Source organism: Emericellopsis cladophorae, assembly GCF_022114955.1.
Source record: "Emericellopsis cladophorae strain MUM 19.33 chromosome Unknown NODE_40_length_209357_cov_118_235785, whole genome shotgun sequence".
In the NCBI taxonomy this organism is placed as follows: domain Eukaryota; kingdom Fungi; phylum Ascomycota; class Sordariomycetes; order Hypocreales; family Bionectriaceae; genus Emericellopsis; species Emericellopsis cladophorae.
Window position 1 is genome coordinate 144,104 of NW_026250965.1, and position 14,258 is coordinate 158,361.

Sequence of the window (14,258 nt, forward strand, 5' to 3'; positions counted from 1 at the left end):
TGCTACTTTCAGCAGCGCCCTCGTCCCCGACAAGGAAGGTCTCTTGTCAAGTGAGCCAAAAACAAGGCACGTTCCTAGCAAGCAACCATCCCCTGTGGTTACGTTTGGATTCGGGACAGCTCTAGGCCTTTGGCAGCGTGAAACGTCCCATTCGGTCAGATAGGCGCTCTCCAAATTCCAACTTCCTGCATGTCCAACCAACAATGGATTGTTGCGTTATTAATTTATCCTTCTCCTCGCTATCGCTGTGTTTCATCGGGGAAACGGCAGGGATACTTCGCTATGCGGCTTGAATATGGACGACCAACGTGGTCAATGTCGTCAGTGACTTGGCTGGCCCAGGCTGTAAATACGTAGGCAATAGTATTGTGCTTCACGAATTAGGCAATCAATCCACATGAGACATCCAATATATTAACATTAAACAGAGAAATTAATCACCAAACTCGGCCGAGCGCCCCTCACAATCTTATCCTACCCCGACATAAGTACATTTTGTACCGGCTAGTACCAGGTACGGGTATCAGTAGTAAATCTTCTCAGCCCAGATAGGAGGGCGGGCGCCCTCGTTGTCCCAGTGTAGCTTGCTCTTCTCATCCATCGTGCATCCCTCATCGGTGATGGGGATCACCTTGCTCGTCAGGGCAACCTCCTGCTTGGACACGCCAAGCGGGTCGGCGGGGATCCACAGAATGGGTGTCTCACTGGTCACGGACGGGGGGTAGTAGGCATTCTGCTCAACCTCGGGCGGGTACTCGGCGCGCATGTCGACCATGTCCTCGTGAGGCACCATCTTACGGAGCGCCGCGTAGTCAGCGTACACCCAGGGCTTGAGCCAGCGCATCAGGAAGTTGCCCTTCTTGGGCGTAGCTCCGGGCTTGCTGCCGGGCAGCAAGTTGGAACCCATGCCCTTGAGCTTCCCAGCCCTGCCGTTGGGATCTTCTTTGGATACGCGGCCGTTTTCGGCCTCGGGGTCGGAACCGTTGACTGCAGCGCGCTCTTGGAACATTTCTTCCTCCACCTGGAGGGTGCGAGGGAGAGAAGACAGGTGAGGGCCCAGGGACCGCATCAGCGTAATGTGGAAGAGAACGGTGAAGACAAGGAAGATGCCCATCAGGACGGCGGGGCCAGGCGACTTGGAGACGGCGAACATGCCGACCATGCATATCTCGGCAAGGTATAGGCCGGTGAAGAGCTGCTTGAGGGCGCGGGGATAGAAGAGACCGCGCGTGTCAATTCTGGTGTCCGTCATGAAGAGGATGTTGTAACGGTAGGCCAGGTGGAACAGAAAGAGCGCCAAGGTGGCCCAGAAAAGCATAAGGGGGGCAATGACAGCGTACGTGATACCTGATTGGTCAGCATGAAGACTTCGTATCGTGACCAAAGGACTTACTGATGACCACAATGGTTGTGTAGACGGGCAAGGTGCTACCCCACATGATGGCGCTGAGGGAAGTCCACTTGTTGTACATAGCGCGAGGGGTGCCGGTCAGGAACTTGTACATGAGGCTGAAGATGATGCATCCAATGACCTGGGTCAAGACGCTCGTAGCAATGGTGATACCCTGCAGAATGAAGTAGGAGATGTAGAAGTTGGACGATGTGGGCAGCGCCGTGGACAGGATGCTAAAGACGGAAGCAGGGTTGTCCACAATCTGCACAACCAGCGTGGACGCCGTGTCGGTAAGGGTGCGGATCAGGAAAACCTGGACAACCTGGAAGACAAAGTAGCCATTCTGCGTGAAGAGCTCGACGCGAGACTCGGTGACCTCGCCGGCGAGGCGGGCGAACATGCGGATAAAGATCGGGACCAAGGCCATCAAGATGGCCAGCGCCACGGAGGGCAGCAGACCTGACACGACACCAAGGATGACCTGGGGAATGTCGGCAATCCAGGTCAAGCCAGGCAGCTGCTTCAGCGTGTCTACTTGAGCAATGATACCGACGATGCCCACCGGGATGGCCCAGAAGATGACCATGATGGCGATCAAGAAGTAGGCCACGTAGCGGCGGATGATGAGCTGCAACCAGGGGATGTTCAGGTTCTTCCAGATAACCTCATCGGGCTTAACGCCGGTGTATTTGGGTGCCATGTGCAGAACCTGGTGGTGCGAGACGACCTGGAACGCAGCCTGGGCGTCAGATTGGTGGTGGAACTCGACAAAGACGGCATTGTGCTTCTTGTAGTTGCCGGCGATGAACTCGGCCTGAGCCGCATCCGTCTTGGGAACCAAGCGGTGCAGCTCGCTGCGGCCCCATTCGATTGTGTCGACCTTTTTGCCAATGAGCCCTAGAGGACCAGTGCGGTGCGTGGGGCGCTTTTTGTCGGTGATCCAGCGGGCGGCAATGTTGCCGTGCTCAGCGTCCTGGTCGCTCCCTTGAGCGATCTGACCCCCAGACTTCTTGGCGACCTTTGCTCGCTCCTTGTTGACGGCCTTGAGTAGCTTGACGGTGCCCTTCTCGAGCTTCATCGCAACCTTGTCGCGCTCCTCCACGAGATCGTCCAGCTCCTTGGTCTCGCCGGCGATCCAGACATTCTTGACCGCATCGTTGCTGAAGATGGTGCGCAGACGGGCCTCGTCGAGATAGTCGTCAGGCACAGAAAGAAACAAGACCGTGCGCGATGAAATGCGCCTCGCATATTGAGGCGTCAGGAGGTAGGCCTGACGGATGTTGATGTAGAAGATGCACTCGCGGGTGATCGTGTACATGATGAAGCCGTAGACGATCCATGCCACAAAGGTGTGGGCGTAGAAGCGATTGTATTCGGTGTCAATGTCGATGTTCGAGTACGATAGGATTTCCAGCTGCGACTTTCCATTGCCGCCCGTCGCGTTGACGGGGAAAAGGACAACCCAGGTGATGATCATGGATACAAAGCAGATTGCCGTGCAAACACGGAGGAAGCGTAGGAATAGATAGGCATCGAGACTTTGGTGTTTGAGTGCATACTCGTCGGGGATCTTCCAGAAGCTGCCGAACCAGTTGAAGAGGCCCCTGGGTAGCTCAGGCGATCGCTCACTGTTTTTTCCTCGTCAGGGTCTGGCGGCTGTGTGATTGATGCTGAGGATGAGTACTCACCTCTCTCGCAGCGCGCCCAGATACGTTCTCGGCGCGTAGAACCGCCTCTTAGATCGCCTCAGGAAGAGGAAGATGATGATGTAGATGGAGGAAATGACGAGCAGAGGCACAAGAGTGCTCACCATGCCCGAGAGGGACTGAGGCTGCTCACTGCGGGCATCACCCTGGCGCGAGTCGGAGCCCGGCGTGTCCCCAAGGTTCGTCTGAATCCAGGATATGAAGTTACCCATGATTGCGACAGCTGCTGGACTCTGAAAGCTCGTCCGCTGGCGATTGGGTAAGGTACTGGGTACCTGGCTGGTGACAGGTCCGGGTTTGGGAAAGGGAAGGAGCAAGAGAATGGTACAGCAAAGAAGGGGCACAAAGTTGGTGATATCAGAAAATGTGCTGCCAAGGCGCGTGCCAGCAATTCAAGGAAGGATCGATACGCAGGCTGCTGGCGTCCAGTCACTGCCGTAAACAGGCCCGGGGGTCGCTGCACTGGCACAGGCCCTGCAGCTAGACGAGTGGGGCTGTCTTAGGCGACCGCAGGAGTTAAATGATGTCAAAGATGTACGGAGCTTTAGCGCGATGCCAACGTCAGTGTCTGGGTTTGACGAACATGAACTTCGAGACTTGGAATGCGTATTGATGGTCGAAAGCAGTGTATGAAAAATACATGAGCTGTGCACGACCATCTACTTCTTATAGCGAGGCTTCGCAAAGTGACGTTGCTGGCGAGGGCGTTTAAGGAGGCTCCAACTATCGCTCCAGCAGCAGTCCCCCGATTGAGACTGTGGCCTAGCGCCAGCAATAAGCCGTGTCTCAGCTCGCATGCACTAGCTGAGAGCTCCAGCTCTGGTCACAGCAGCATGCCAGCAACGACAACAACAACAACAACAACAACGGCGTGACCAGCATCAAACACAGCCTACCTTATTGACAAAAATCGTTGGTGCATTTGCGCCGCCCTCCCTCAAATAAAATCGATAACTGTGCTGCATCACGCGAGCCCAGACTGTTCTACCTGATCGCCGCCCACATCCCTTTGAATCCCTGGTGAGCATCGCAGCTGAAGCTGCAGGAAAATCTGTAAAGAACCCCTGCTGGGCTGGGACTCGTGTCTCTACGGTGGGTCCCGACGAATCTCGACCGCGCCGTCGACATCTCACAAGGATGTCTGGTTCCCGAGTGCCTACCCCTGACTCAAGAGTCTCAGATCCAGCCATCGGCCCAAGGGAAGACCAGCGAAGAACATCAAATGCTGGCGGTGCTTGCCTGCCGGCGAGCATTTCCTCGGCAACCTTCTGTTTGCAATGTTCTCGATACGACGACATGGAGGTGTTTCGACTTCTCGACTGGCCAAGTGTTTGATGATGGGGCCAGCGCAGATTGCCGTGGACCATGCACCCATCAATACTCCCGATGACGCTACTGTGCAGGGAAAATAAAATAGTATCAGCACGATGAGCAAGAGTGCAGCCAACCCCTCGTCGCGTCTGTCTGCTCGGCGCACGTAATTAAGGTGTGCGCCCCCTCCAAGTGGCTGCTATGCTTGGACCAAGAATACGTTTTTAGCTTTACGCCATTGTCCAAGTTCGAGCGGTCATGTTGACAATGTGCCTATCCAGTGTGGCAGTAGGTCCATCGTCTGTGGGACGATCCGATCGCAGCACCTCTTGGACAGCTCAAATTCCCTTGCGGCCGAGCGATGACCCGTGGGGATCCCACCGAACGTAGGTCGAGTCCCCACCACACCATCCAACAATGATCTGCGGCCTCTCAATAGCGGCTAGCTTCCTCGTCATAACCTCATCAGCGTCATGGTGTTTCTCACCCGCGACTCGACCGATGTGACCGCATTCCAGAAGAACAACGAAGGCACACGAAGTGTCATCGCAGCGCTTTGGCAACGTTCAAAGCTTGCCATACGGAGTACCTGGAGAGCGTTGCTGGTGAGGCATGTGATCTTGCCGTTGGCCTACTCGCCCAGCTACATGCAGGACGAGGCGCTCTATCAGCACCATTTCTCGGCCACAATCTCAACGACTGGCGGTTTCTGCAAGGCCACTGATTGATTGTCAGCGAGCCACAGGACCTAGACCTGCGTCCCCAAAGTGTGTGAACGCCCTGGTGACGGCTACTTGCGCTGTTTTTGCTATCATTTGGGATGTGGTCTAACGTGGCAGTGTCTTGCCCGAGCGTCTGCCGGCGTGGCCAGTGCAGTGCGGCTCCGAGTCCGTGTGAGGTTATGATTGTAAGCCTCATCGTACCTTCGTCTTTGTTCCCAAGATAGAACTTCCAGCGAGCAGACAAAGAAGTGCAATAGTGATAAAGGGCAAGCATGTCGAGACGCATTTATCAGGGCAACAAGTTTGTCTTCCCGACTTGAGTAGTCTCAATACTCAAAGTGAAGCCCCTTTCCGTGGCCCTACTGCGTCAGCATGGCGAGCTCAAAGACACCAACCCAATCGCTCGTCCCAGCCATCCCTGCAACCGAGTTCGCTATATCATACGATAGTGCCTTTACAGCTGGGGGTTATGCTCAAGGTCTCGCGCCCCAAGAATTGAAGACGCTCTCGCATGTCAACTGCTCGTATCTGTCGGGAAGCAGGGCGCCCACTTTGTTCGAACTTAAGCAGCATGCGCAATCTCTCGCCATTCTCATCCGCAGAGTATCACTATCAACGACTTTCGGCGTGATCGATAACGAGAATTACCGCAAGGATGTTTGTGCCCCGCGGTTCGATGAGAACGAAGCGTTCGACTGGTTGAATGATCTGTCGGCGCCGTACGCCAACGATGACGAGCACCACAACCGACCACTTTGGGCTCTTCACAACCACGTGGCATCCGAGTCCGAGCGGCATGGTGCAGAACACCACTGTCCCCTCGCTACATGCCACGAATCAGCCAAGGATGACAGAAAATCACCTGAACCTCAGCCCCAAGTGTCGTACGCTCACCTGACCCAGCACGCGAACCAGTGCCTCAGCATTCTGGATCATGACCTGGCGGGCAAGGGCGGCATAATGGCACTGGTACCTGAGGTCAACTCCGTGGGCTTCCAAGACTTTGAGAATACCCTGGTAGGGCAGCTACTACTCCGAGAAGAAAAGTCCGCCGAAAGGATACTGCAGTTGGAGTATCTCTATGCGCAAGCCTTGGATGCTCTAACTCCCGCGGCCTTTGCGCCCTTGCAAGTGAGGAGCGTGGACAAATCTCGCGATTCAGAACAGTATGAAAGGGAGGCCCAGCGCAAATTTGTCCTGGTCAACGTGACGGAAGATATGGAGCGAGTGATCCATGGGCTGTTTGACGAGGCGGAGCGGAAGCATATCGGAACAGAAGCTCGGGCATCCCTGAATGGTGTAAGCGGGCGATCTGTCGACGCCGCCGCCCACAGCCCGGCACTGATCAAACTTGACATGCTCTCTCGGCTGTATCGTGTCAAGGGGGCTGGGTCGGACAGCGCCATCTTCCTCCTCCCCGCGTTGAAGCACCATCCTGGCACCCGGGACACTTTGGCATTGGAAAGCACACCCCGGGTTGTGACTGTGCCAGAGCCACACGAGACTGTGCATCGCGCCACGAAGCTGGAGCAGATGCGACGCGCGGAGAGAGCTCATTGGCAAGAGGAGCGCAAGAAGCTGACTGCCCAAGCAGGGACTGTAGAACCAAGCGAGGTGATGTTTACTTAGCAGGACAGTCGGAATAAGTGTTTCTTGGGTTTGGTGCTTGGCAGTGAGTTTGGAAATAGATCCTTTGAACTGCCGACTTCTCTGCGCATACGAATTGGTAGGTATTACAGTGTGACTTGGCTTTGCGTCATGAGCATATCGGTACTATGCCTAAGTATTCATCGATCTTGAGAGCAGACTATCTCCCTGTGTTGCCTTGTAGCCGTAGCATAGAAATGCAGAAGCAATCGCCACGGGTCCATGATGCAACTCCATGCTGCTCCTGGGCACGACATGGAGACAAGGGTCAAGGTCGTGGGTGGATGACAGATCGTGGTTGGTGAAGACCAGGGCAATCACGTGCAGCTCTCGGCAGTGGTGTTTCGCCCTACCCGGGACCCCTGCCAGCCGCTTGCAGCCGCTCCGGCAAGAGGGCCCCTCCATCCATGACCAGTCCAGTCCACGGCATATCGAATCCTGCCACCATCAGTCTTGCGGTGCACTCTTTCACTGTTCCAGACCGAGCACCACCGTTCCATTACAAGCTCTGAGTCGTGTCTCTCGTCCTCCCGCGCTGCACAATGGAGTCCATCGACCCCGCGACCGGTCACGCCCTCCCCGAAGACGCCCTCCAGCGCGTGCTCTTCGTCGGTCCCGCCGTCCACGTCTACAACATCCCACCCCTCCAGTCGACCCGGGGCCATACCGCCTCAACCTGGACGGCCGAGCCCCAGCGGCACATCTTCACCGCCCGCCTGCGGCTCCTCGAGACGTCCCACTCGGACACGCTCAAGGTCGATGTCCTCCTCGAGGACCCCAAGACGGGCGCCCTCTTCGCGGCCAGTCCCTATAGCGCCGCCAACGCCGTGGAGCCCGTCATCGACAGCTCTCGCTTCTTCGCCGTGACGGTGCGCGATCCGTCTGGCAAAAAGGCCGTGCTCGGCATCGGCTTTGAGGAGAGGAGCGAGGCCTTTGATTTCGGCGTCGCGCTGCAGGAGGCTCGTCGGGTCCTGGGCTGGGACAGCGGCCAGAAGCAGCAGCAGCAGCAGCAGCAGCCAGAGAAGGAGGCAAAGGACTACTCTCTCAAGGAGGGAGAGACCATCACAGTCAACCTCGGCAAGACGGGCATCGGGAGGAGAAAGGCACAGGAGAAGCAGGAGCAGGGCGAGGAGAGCCCGGGCGGAGGGGATCTGCAGTCCTTCGCATTGGCGCCGCCGCCCGGTGGTGGCTTCAGTCTTCCACCGCCACCGACTGCAGATGATGTGAAAAGAAAGAGGCGCTCAGCGCAGCAGCTGGGGTTTGACGACGGTCAATTTGGCGAGTTTGCATGAGGCGTTCTCAAAAAGCAAAATAAGTACACACATGCGCGGGGGGAGGAGAGAACATGTAGACGGACCGATCCGGCTGGCCGGAACGCTGATGATTTAATGGCTGATGTAATGCTAAAACGACCCTTGAATGCAAAGACACCCCTCCTTGACCGACGCCAGCATGCAGTAGACAATCCACTCAAGACCACAAGGCCGGCAGATCCGGCAGAGATAGACGCTTCTCCAGAGGCGAACAGACGGGCGAGGACAAGGAGCATCGTCTTTCGCGGGCCGACGCCTCTATATCCCCGGCCTCGCTGCTAGAATGGTCTTCAACGACATCGGCATAGCCCTCGTCATCCTCCCCGATTGGATCCAGCCCTCGCTCGGGCTCCAAGCACGTGTTCAAGGACACGCTCCGAGGCACAAACGTCGGAGAGGTAGCATTGAGAACGCGGGGCGTGTTGGGCTCCTTGCAGTCCGTCGCATAGTCCATCCGTGGCAGTGTCGTTGGCGAGTAGGTCAGGGTTGTGGCACGCTGAGCATGTGTCCACCGATCCTGGCTAGAGAGTGCAAAGGTCAAGTCGCCCAGGCGCTGGTAGATGACGCGTTCCTGGCAGGCGGCCTCGTTGATCTTCTCTCGCAGCAGACTCAGCTTCTTCTTCCACCGACGCTGCTCTTTGGCGTTGCCGGCGGCTCTAAAGGTTTCATTCGCCAGGCAGTGATCTCGGTAGAGTTTCTGAGACCATGCCGCGTGCCTCATGAGCTCTTGGTGGAGGTAGGCTCGTTCCGTGTGGAGCGACAAGGGGTCGCGGGGCGAGCACGCAAGTTCATACGCGGGGGTGGATTGACGCCGAGGGCGGTTCCGCTGGCGTCTGCTGCTGAAACAGATGCTCTCGCTGCTTGTCGAACAGTGGCCAGAGGGGAAGTCCTTGGGTAGCGAGTCTGGCGTTGGAGGTTCAACACCCTGCGGTTGTGGTGGCGGCACAATCGTCAGGGGCTGCTGCTGCTGGCGGCCGCAGTCTGCCTTCTCGGGAGGGGGTGTCATTGGGACGGATGTGTGGACTATTTCGGGTTGGTATGTTGAAGGCGATTCCATGGTGATGATCATGTGGTGTTTATGTCGATGGTTTGGATAGAATGGTGTGTTTGCTGATTCAAAATGAGGCCGTCCCTCTCCTCTTCGTACTCGCTCCCTGCCAATTATATGGCTTGGGTCTACTAGCCAGAAGTTCCGCCCTGGCCGAGCCCAGAGTGTGAAAGACCTTGTTCCTGGCGTCCTCGAGCACCGAGGGGGCCCAAGCTTTAACGTTGTTCGTACTGGGTGGTCAGGGTGTTGGGGACCAGTCTGTTCGGGTCACCCAATAGCCTGGTGCGCGGTGCGCTCCGAGGGCGCGAACAAGGACCGACGTGATCTGTGCACGCAATGGAGCCCAGTTTATTGAGCAGAGTTCCCAATGGCTCATGCCCCCTCTTCGGACACGTACATAAGGATTGTTTGTGCGGCCTCGTTCTTGAGCCGTCCCGATCGCTTCAGCATTCCAGGAACTCGGAGCGGAACTGTGCCTGCAAGCAATGTCTGCAACCGACTCGAGGAACAGTTGGGCTATTTGGTCCATGTATCCCATTCCCAGCATGGTATCACAGCCTATGCACATTCATTGAAGATGTGCAGCCACTCAGATGGCAAACCCCTCGTGCCTGGGCGGGTCATTGAAACGCCACAGTCCAGCGTCTTCCGCCGCCTTGCGCACGAGAGAGACCTCATTGTGGGTGACGGCACGATTGATCTCGGCGTACCTGACAGACTCATCCTCGGAGCCTTGTTTTGGCTTGCGCCTAGTCTTCTTGCCGACGTGGGCGTCAGGGTGATACTGCTCCATAATGTGCACGAAACAGTCTGTAGACACTTGCTCGGCCAAGAAGCGCATAATGGCAGCACCCTCCTCCTCCATCCCCGGCATGACAAGGTGCCTGACCAGCAGCCCTCGCTTGGCGACACCGTCTGGCGTGAAGCACAGATCACCGACCTGCTGCTGCATCACCTTGACGGACTCCCTGGCCGTCGCGGCGTAGTCGTCCGCCTTGAGCAGGCGCCGGGACGAGGCCGCGTTCCAGACCTTGAAGTCGGCCAGGTAAATGTCCACGAGGCCATCCATCAGGCGCAGAGAATCGAGCGAGTCGAAGCTCGACGTGTTGTACACAATGGGAAGTTTGAGCCCCAGGTCCTTGGCGTGCAGGATGGAGAGGGCGACCTGAGGCACCACGTGCTCCGGCGTGACAATGTTGATGTTATGCACATTGCCCACGTCCTGCAGCTTGAGATACCACTCACCCAGCGCCTCGGGCGTGAGATCCATGCCCTTTCTCTGGTGCGCAATGTCGTAGTTCTGGCAGAAGATGCACCTCATGTTGCAGCCGCTCATGAAGACGCTGCCACTGCCATGGTGGCCCTGGATGCAGGCCTCCTCGCCAAAGTGCGGCGCAATGGTGTTCACCATGGCCGTGGCCCCGACGAGGCACATGCCCGTCGTCTCATATCTATTGACGCCACAGAGCCTCGGGCACAGGTTGCAGTTCCGGAGATGGGCGTAGGCGCGGGACCGCTTGAGGGCTGCATCGCGCGAACTGAGCATCTGAAAACGGGGTACATAAGGGCCTCCATCGAGCAGGAAGGGAGGCGCCAGGTGGAGGCGTCGCTGTTTTCGCGAGCGAGCCAGAGCCAGAGCCAGGTTAGAGGACGGCTGGTGTCGGAGGTGACCCGGGAGACTGGTTCGTGCTGCGATGTGGAGGGACATGGTAGTGGTGGTGGCGGCGGTGGTGCGCCATTGAGCCGAAGAGGGACGAGTCTTGAGGTGTGTAGAGGAGAATGTTGATTGAGTGACGAAACGTTGATTGAGGCAGGCCAAGCCAAGCTGAGTGTCGATCGGACGCACCTCAACGTATTTATTTGCCTACCCGGAATCTCTTTCCTTCAATGACTACCTGGTACTTCAAGGGCACAATAGAGCAAGAATGCGTCTCGGAATCGATTTTACAAAGAGGCACGGGCCCTGAGGTACTGACCAGTTCTTGTTGCTCTGGCCACGATATGAGGATAGATTTTCCCATTGAACACCAAAAAGGAGTCATTTTGAGAGCTCCTAAGCTTCGGATGTCACATGTAATCAGTTTCGTGACAAGTTCTCAATGCATTCGGAGTGTTGCTGTGAGGTTGGCAACATATTTGACGTCTTCTACGTGTAGTTGATTAACAGAAGCTGGGCCTGTGTTCGCTATGGCAGTCTACAATGTATGCGTGACACCATCCATCTACGCCAACTGAACATCAAACTCGGTTTGTTATAAGCGCAGAACCTCGTCTACGGCCGTTCTAACCCTGCCATTGACCTGTAGCTTTGTCACTGCGCATGATAATGAAGAGATAAAGTTCAAGACAGGAGATGCCATGATCAGGTGACTGCACCAGTAACCATCGCAACATGTGATGGGAGCCTTTGGCGCCAGAGAGGCCGAAGACTGAAATACCAAACATTGTTTTCCCCTTAGCACTCTTCCAACGTGCTTGGCGTTAGATCAACATCGTCTCCCACGGTCCCACCGTCAAGATGCATTGGCGCCGCAAGATTGCCGACATATTCAGGCGCAAGGCGCGCTCTACCGACTCGGAAGGAGACAGGAAACCATTACTACGAAACAAAGCTGAGAAAGAAACGGGGCATAAACAGAAATCAAAACATCAAAACACAAGATAGTTCGGACGCGAAGAATGACCAGCCTCAACCAACCTTCTTTGCCTGCCCGCCAAGGGCACGCCAAACAAGACAGCGCAACTATGAACAGGGAAGCATTACCTAAACAGCGCAAGAAGACACAAGAAAAGCAGCCCGCAAAAACACCCCTAGGGCTGGTCGGCACTTACAGCCCCCTATCTACAGTACCGTGGTGACAAGGAGAAGAATGCCCCTGCCCCAACACCTCTTCAGGGGCTCACGGGATACGCGAAGCAAGCGGCGAGCGGGAATGGAGACATCAGCTAGCACTCATTGCTTGATGACGGGTAGGCCTGTGCGATTCGAGTCTTTCTATGGCAGTGTCCAGTGGTCTCAGAGAAGGGAACTCAATACGTTCACAGCAGTGTCCTATGTACCGTCAAATCAAAATATATACGACCAACCAGCGGCAGCAGCGCGCCATGCTCAAAATCTGCCCAGCGTTTCCAGATCCTATTTCAGCACTCGTCAAGGTCATGACATTCATCTGTCCATCCCACATCCAACCCACGCGCCGCCTCTCACGCGCGGTACGCGTTCCAGAAGCTGCTGATGCGCGCCGCCTGGCCGGCAGTGAACTCCTCGTAGCAAGAACTGCCCATCTCGTCAGCCAAAATTGTCACGAAAACACAAGAGCATATACTCACTCCTGGGAGTAGTCCATGTAGTTGTGGATGGGGTCGATACCGGGCAGGTTGGGGCACGAGTCGCGGCCGATAGGGCAGCCGCTGCTGGGGCTGCTCTGGGCGGGCGTGTCGGCGACGCCGTCATTGGTGCTGGTGCAGCCGCCCTGGAACGTGTGGTACAGACCGAACCAGTGGCCGGCTTCGTGGGTGGCGGTCTTGCCCAGGTTGAAGCCGGTGGCCGAGCCGCCGGGGACGGAGGAGGCGAGGACGGAGCAGCCGTCGCGGACAAAGGCGGTCGAGCCCGAGGGCGCGTTGGTGGGGAAGTAGCAGTAGCCCAGGTTGCCGCCGAGGTCGTCCTGCAGGTAGATGTTGAGGGTGCCGTAGTCGCCCTTGCGGAGAGCGCGCTTCATCTCCATCTCGCCCCGGTCACGGGACCAGGTCGGGTTGACGGTCTTTGTGGTGCCCGCAAGCCTCAGGTTGACGCCGGAGGGCGCAAAGTCGTTGCGCAGAACGTTGAACTGGTTCTGGAGGGTGGCATCCTACGGGGTGTTAGACATGTGGTCTGGGAGAGGCAAAGTCAGGGACGACTCACACTCAGGACGGTGCTCTGGCTGGAGGCGACGGAGTGCAGGTACACGGGCACGCTGATGGCCGCCTGGGCGCTGAAGCTGTTCTCGACGTCCGCCTCCTGCTTGGCGAACTCGCGCGAGACCTGGAGGAGCTCGTCGCTGGGCTCGGGGGCACCGCAGCCACGGACGGTGTCGCGGCTGTGGATGGTGTGGCCCAGGGCCGCGCCGGCGAAGAGGAGGATGGCCTTGAGAGACATGATAGACTGGGCTGGACTGGAATAGACTGGACTGAAGATGCTGGGAAGGCTGAGTGAGAGAAGCTGGTTCTTCAAGTCTGTCGAGATGTGAGACACCGGGACTTTTATAGAGTGTCTTGCGAGCGAGGACCACACCTCCTCTATTCTCCAGCGGGATGTGGCCGGCCTTCAATCCACACTCTTGTAAGCGTAGGCGTCGCATATACGACGACCTCCTGCTTCATTCAGACGGAAGCTGCCCGGACCGCATCGTGAGCCGATGGTAGTTTGTTCAACAACCGTTTGGGGACAAGTGCAGATGCACGACCTGCAGCCTGAGCACCGTCAAGTGGACCGGCTGGAGTCGCTGGACCCCATGTCTGCTGGAAACGGATCCGTCCTTCCTCAGTCTGGAGTCGGGACTCTCGACTCTCGAGTCGACACTGAGCACTTATCCGCGTGGTTGATCATTGAAGTTGAGATCTACGGGTCCCATCCTGCCACAGTATGTAGATTGTAGAGGTCATCGTCCTCGTGGGCGCTACACACGCGGTTGAGAATTCCAGCGAGCTGGAAGTCCCGTAAACTCCATGTTCCCTTGGACCGCACTTCTCGGCGGAGAAACTTATGCTTAGACGGAGGCTATCGAGGTCTACTGTTTCGAGCGCCACAGCATGGCACTTGAGGCTGCCCAGGCCAAGCGAATTAAAAGTAGCTTCCTTTTCGAGAAGATGTCCGTGGGCGTCGTGGACTCATGGGACCTGTCTGTGGAAATGTGGCTTGGGTGATCGGCACTTTGCTGCACCGACTAGGGTCGTCAATTAGGTCGAAGATTGTGGACGTAATCCAGCTAAATCGACAATTGCCATCATTGATGGCCCATCGCTAACATTTAGGTTTAATAGCTCTTCTTTCTCACTTGGTCGCGGGTAGCTTTGGCCCTTGGTCGTGCATCGAGCTACCTACCATCATAGTAGCAGCTGTCAAGATGCCAGTGCTCGACA

The 14,258-nt window shown here is 56.7% G+C and overlaps 6 protein-coding genes across 6 annotated transcripts; 2 read left to right on the forward strand and 4 right to left on the reverse strand.

Annotated features, from left to right (window-relative positions):
* Nucleotides 1-523: 523 nt before the first annotated feature.
* On the reverse strand, nucleotides 524-3,311 carry J7T54_001976 (uncharacterized protein; the record flags this gene model as incomplete). Its single annotated transcript, XM_051508133.1, has 3 exons — nucleotides 524-1,347; nucleotides 1,394-3,021; nucleotides 3,082-3,311. The coding sequence occupies 3 exons, from the start codon at nucleotides 3,309-3,311 to the stop codon at nucleotides 524-526; spliced, it is 2,682 nt and encodes an 893-aa protein (XP_051360744.1).
* A 2,193-nt stretch (nucleotides 3,312-5,504) lies between these two features.
* On the forward strand, nucleotides 5,505-6,761 carry J7T54_001977 (uncharacterized protein; the record flags this gene model as incomplete). The annotated part of the gene is made up of 1 exon (XM_051508134.1): nucleotides 5,505-6,761. One exon carries the CDS (start codon nucleotides 5,505-5,507, stop codon nucleotides 6,759-6,761), a length of 1,257 nt encoding a protein of 418 aa, XP_051360745.1.
* Nucleotides 6,762-7,321: 560 nt separating this feature from the next.
* J7T54_001978 (Adaptin ear-binding coat-associated protein-like protein) lies at nucleotides 7,322-8,071 on the forward strand (the record flags this gene model as incomplete). The annotated part of the gene is made up of 1 exon (XM_051508136.1): nucleotides 7,322-8,071. One exon carries the CDS (start codon nucleotides 7,322-7,324, stop codon nucleotides 8,069-8,071), a length of 750 nt encoding a protein of 249 aa, XP_051360746.1.
* A 178-nt stretch (nucleotides 8,072-8,249) lies between these two features.
* Nucleotides 8,250-9,161, reverse strand: J7T54_001979 (uncharacterized protein; the record flags this gene model as incomplete). Its single annotated transcript, XM_051508137.1, has 1 exon — nucleotides 8,250-9,161. One exon carries the CDS (start codon nucleotides 9,159-9,161, stop codon nucleotides 8,250-8,252), a length of 912 nt encoding a protein of 303 aa, XP_051360747.1.
* A 568-nt stretch (nucleotides 9,162-9,729) lies between these two features.
* On the reverse strand, nucleotides 9,730-10,848 carry J7T54_001980 (uncharacterized protein; the record flags this gene model as incomplete). Its single annotated transcript, XM_051508138.1, has 1 exon — nucleotides 9,730-10,848. One exon carries the CDS (start codon nucleotides 10,846-10,848, stop codon nucleotides 9,730-9,732), a length of 1,119 nt encoding a protein of 372 aa, XP_051360748.1.
* A 1,496-nt stretch (nucleotides 10,849-12,344) lies between these two features.
* Nucleotides 12,345-13,275, reverse strand: J7T54_001981 (Extracellular metalloprotease-like protein; the record flags this gene model as incomplete). Its single annotated transcript, XM_051508139.1, has 3 exons — nucleotides 12,345-12,417; nucleotides 12,471-12,988; nucleotides 13,042-13,275. The coding sequence occupies 3 exons, from the start codon at nucleotides 13,273-13,275 to the stop codon at nucleotides 12,345-12,347; spliced, it is 825 nt and encodes a 274-aa protein (XP_051360749.1).
* Between the last annotated feature and the right edge of the window lie 983 nt (nucleotides 13,276-14,258).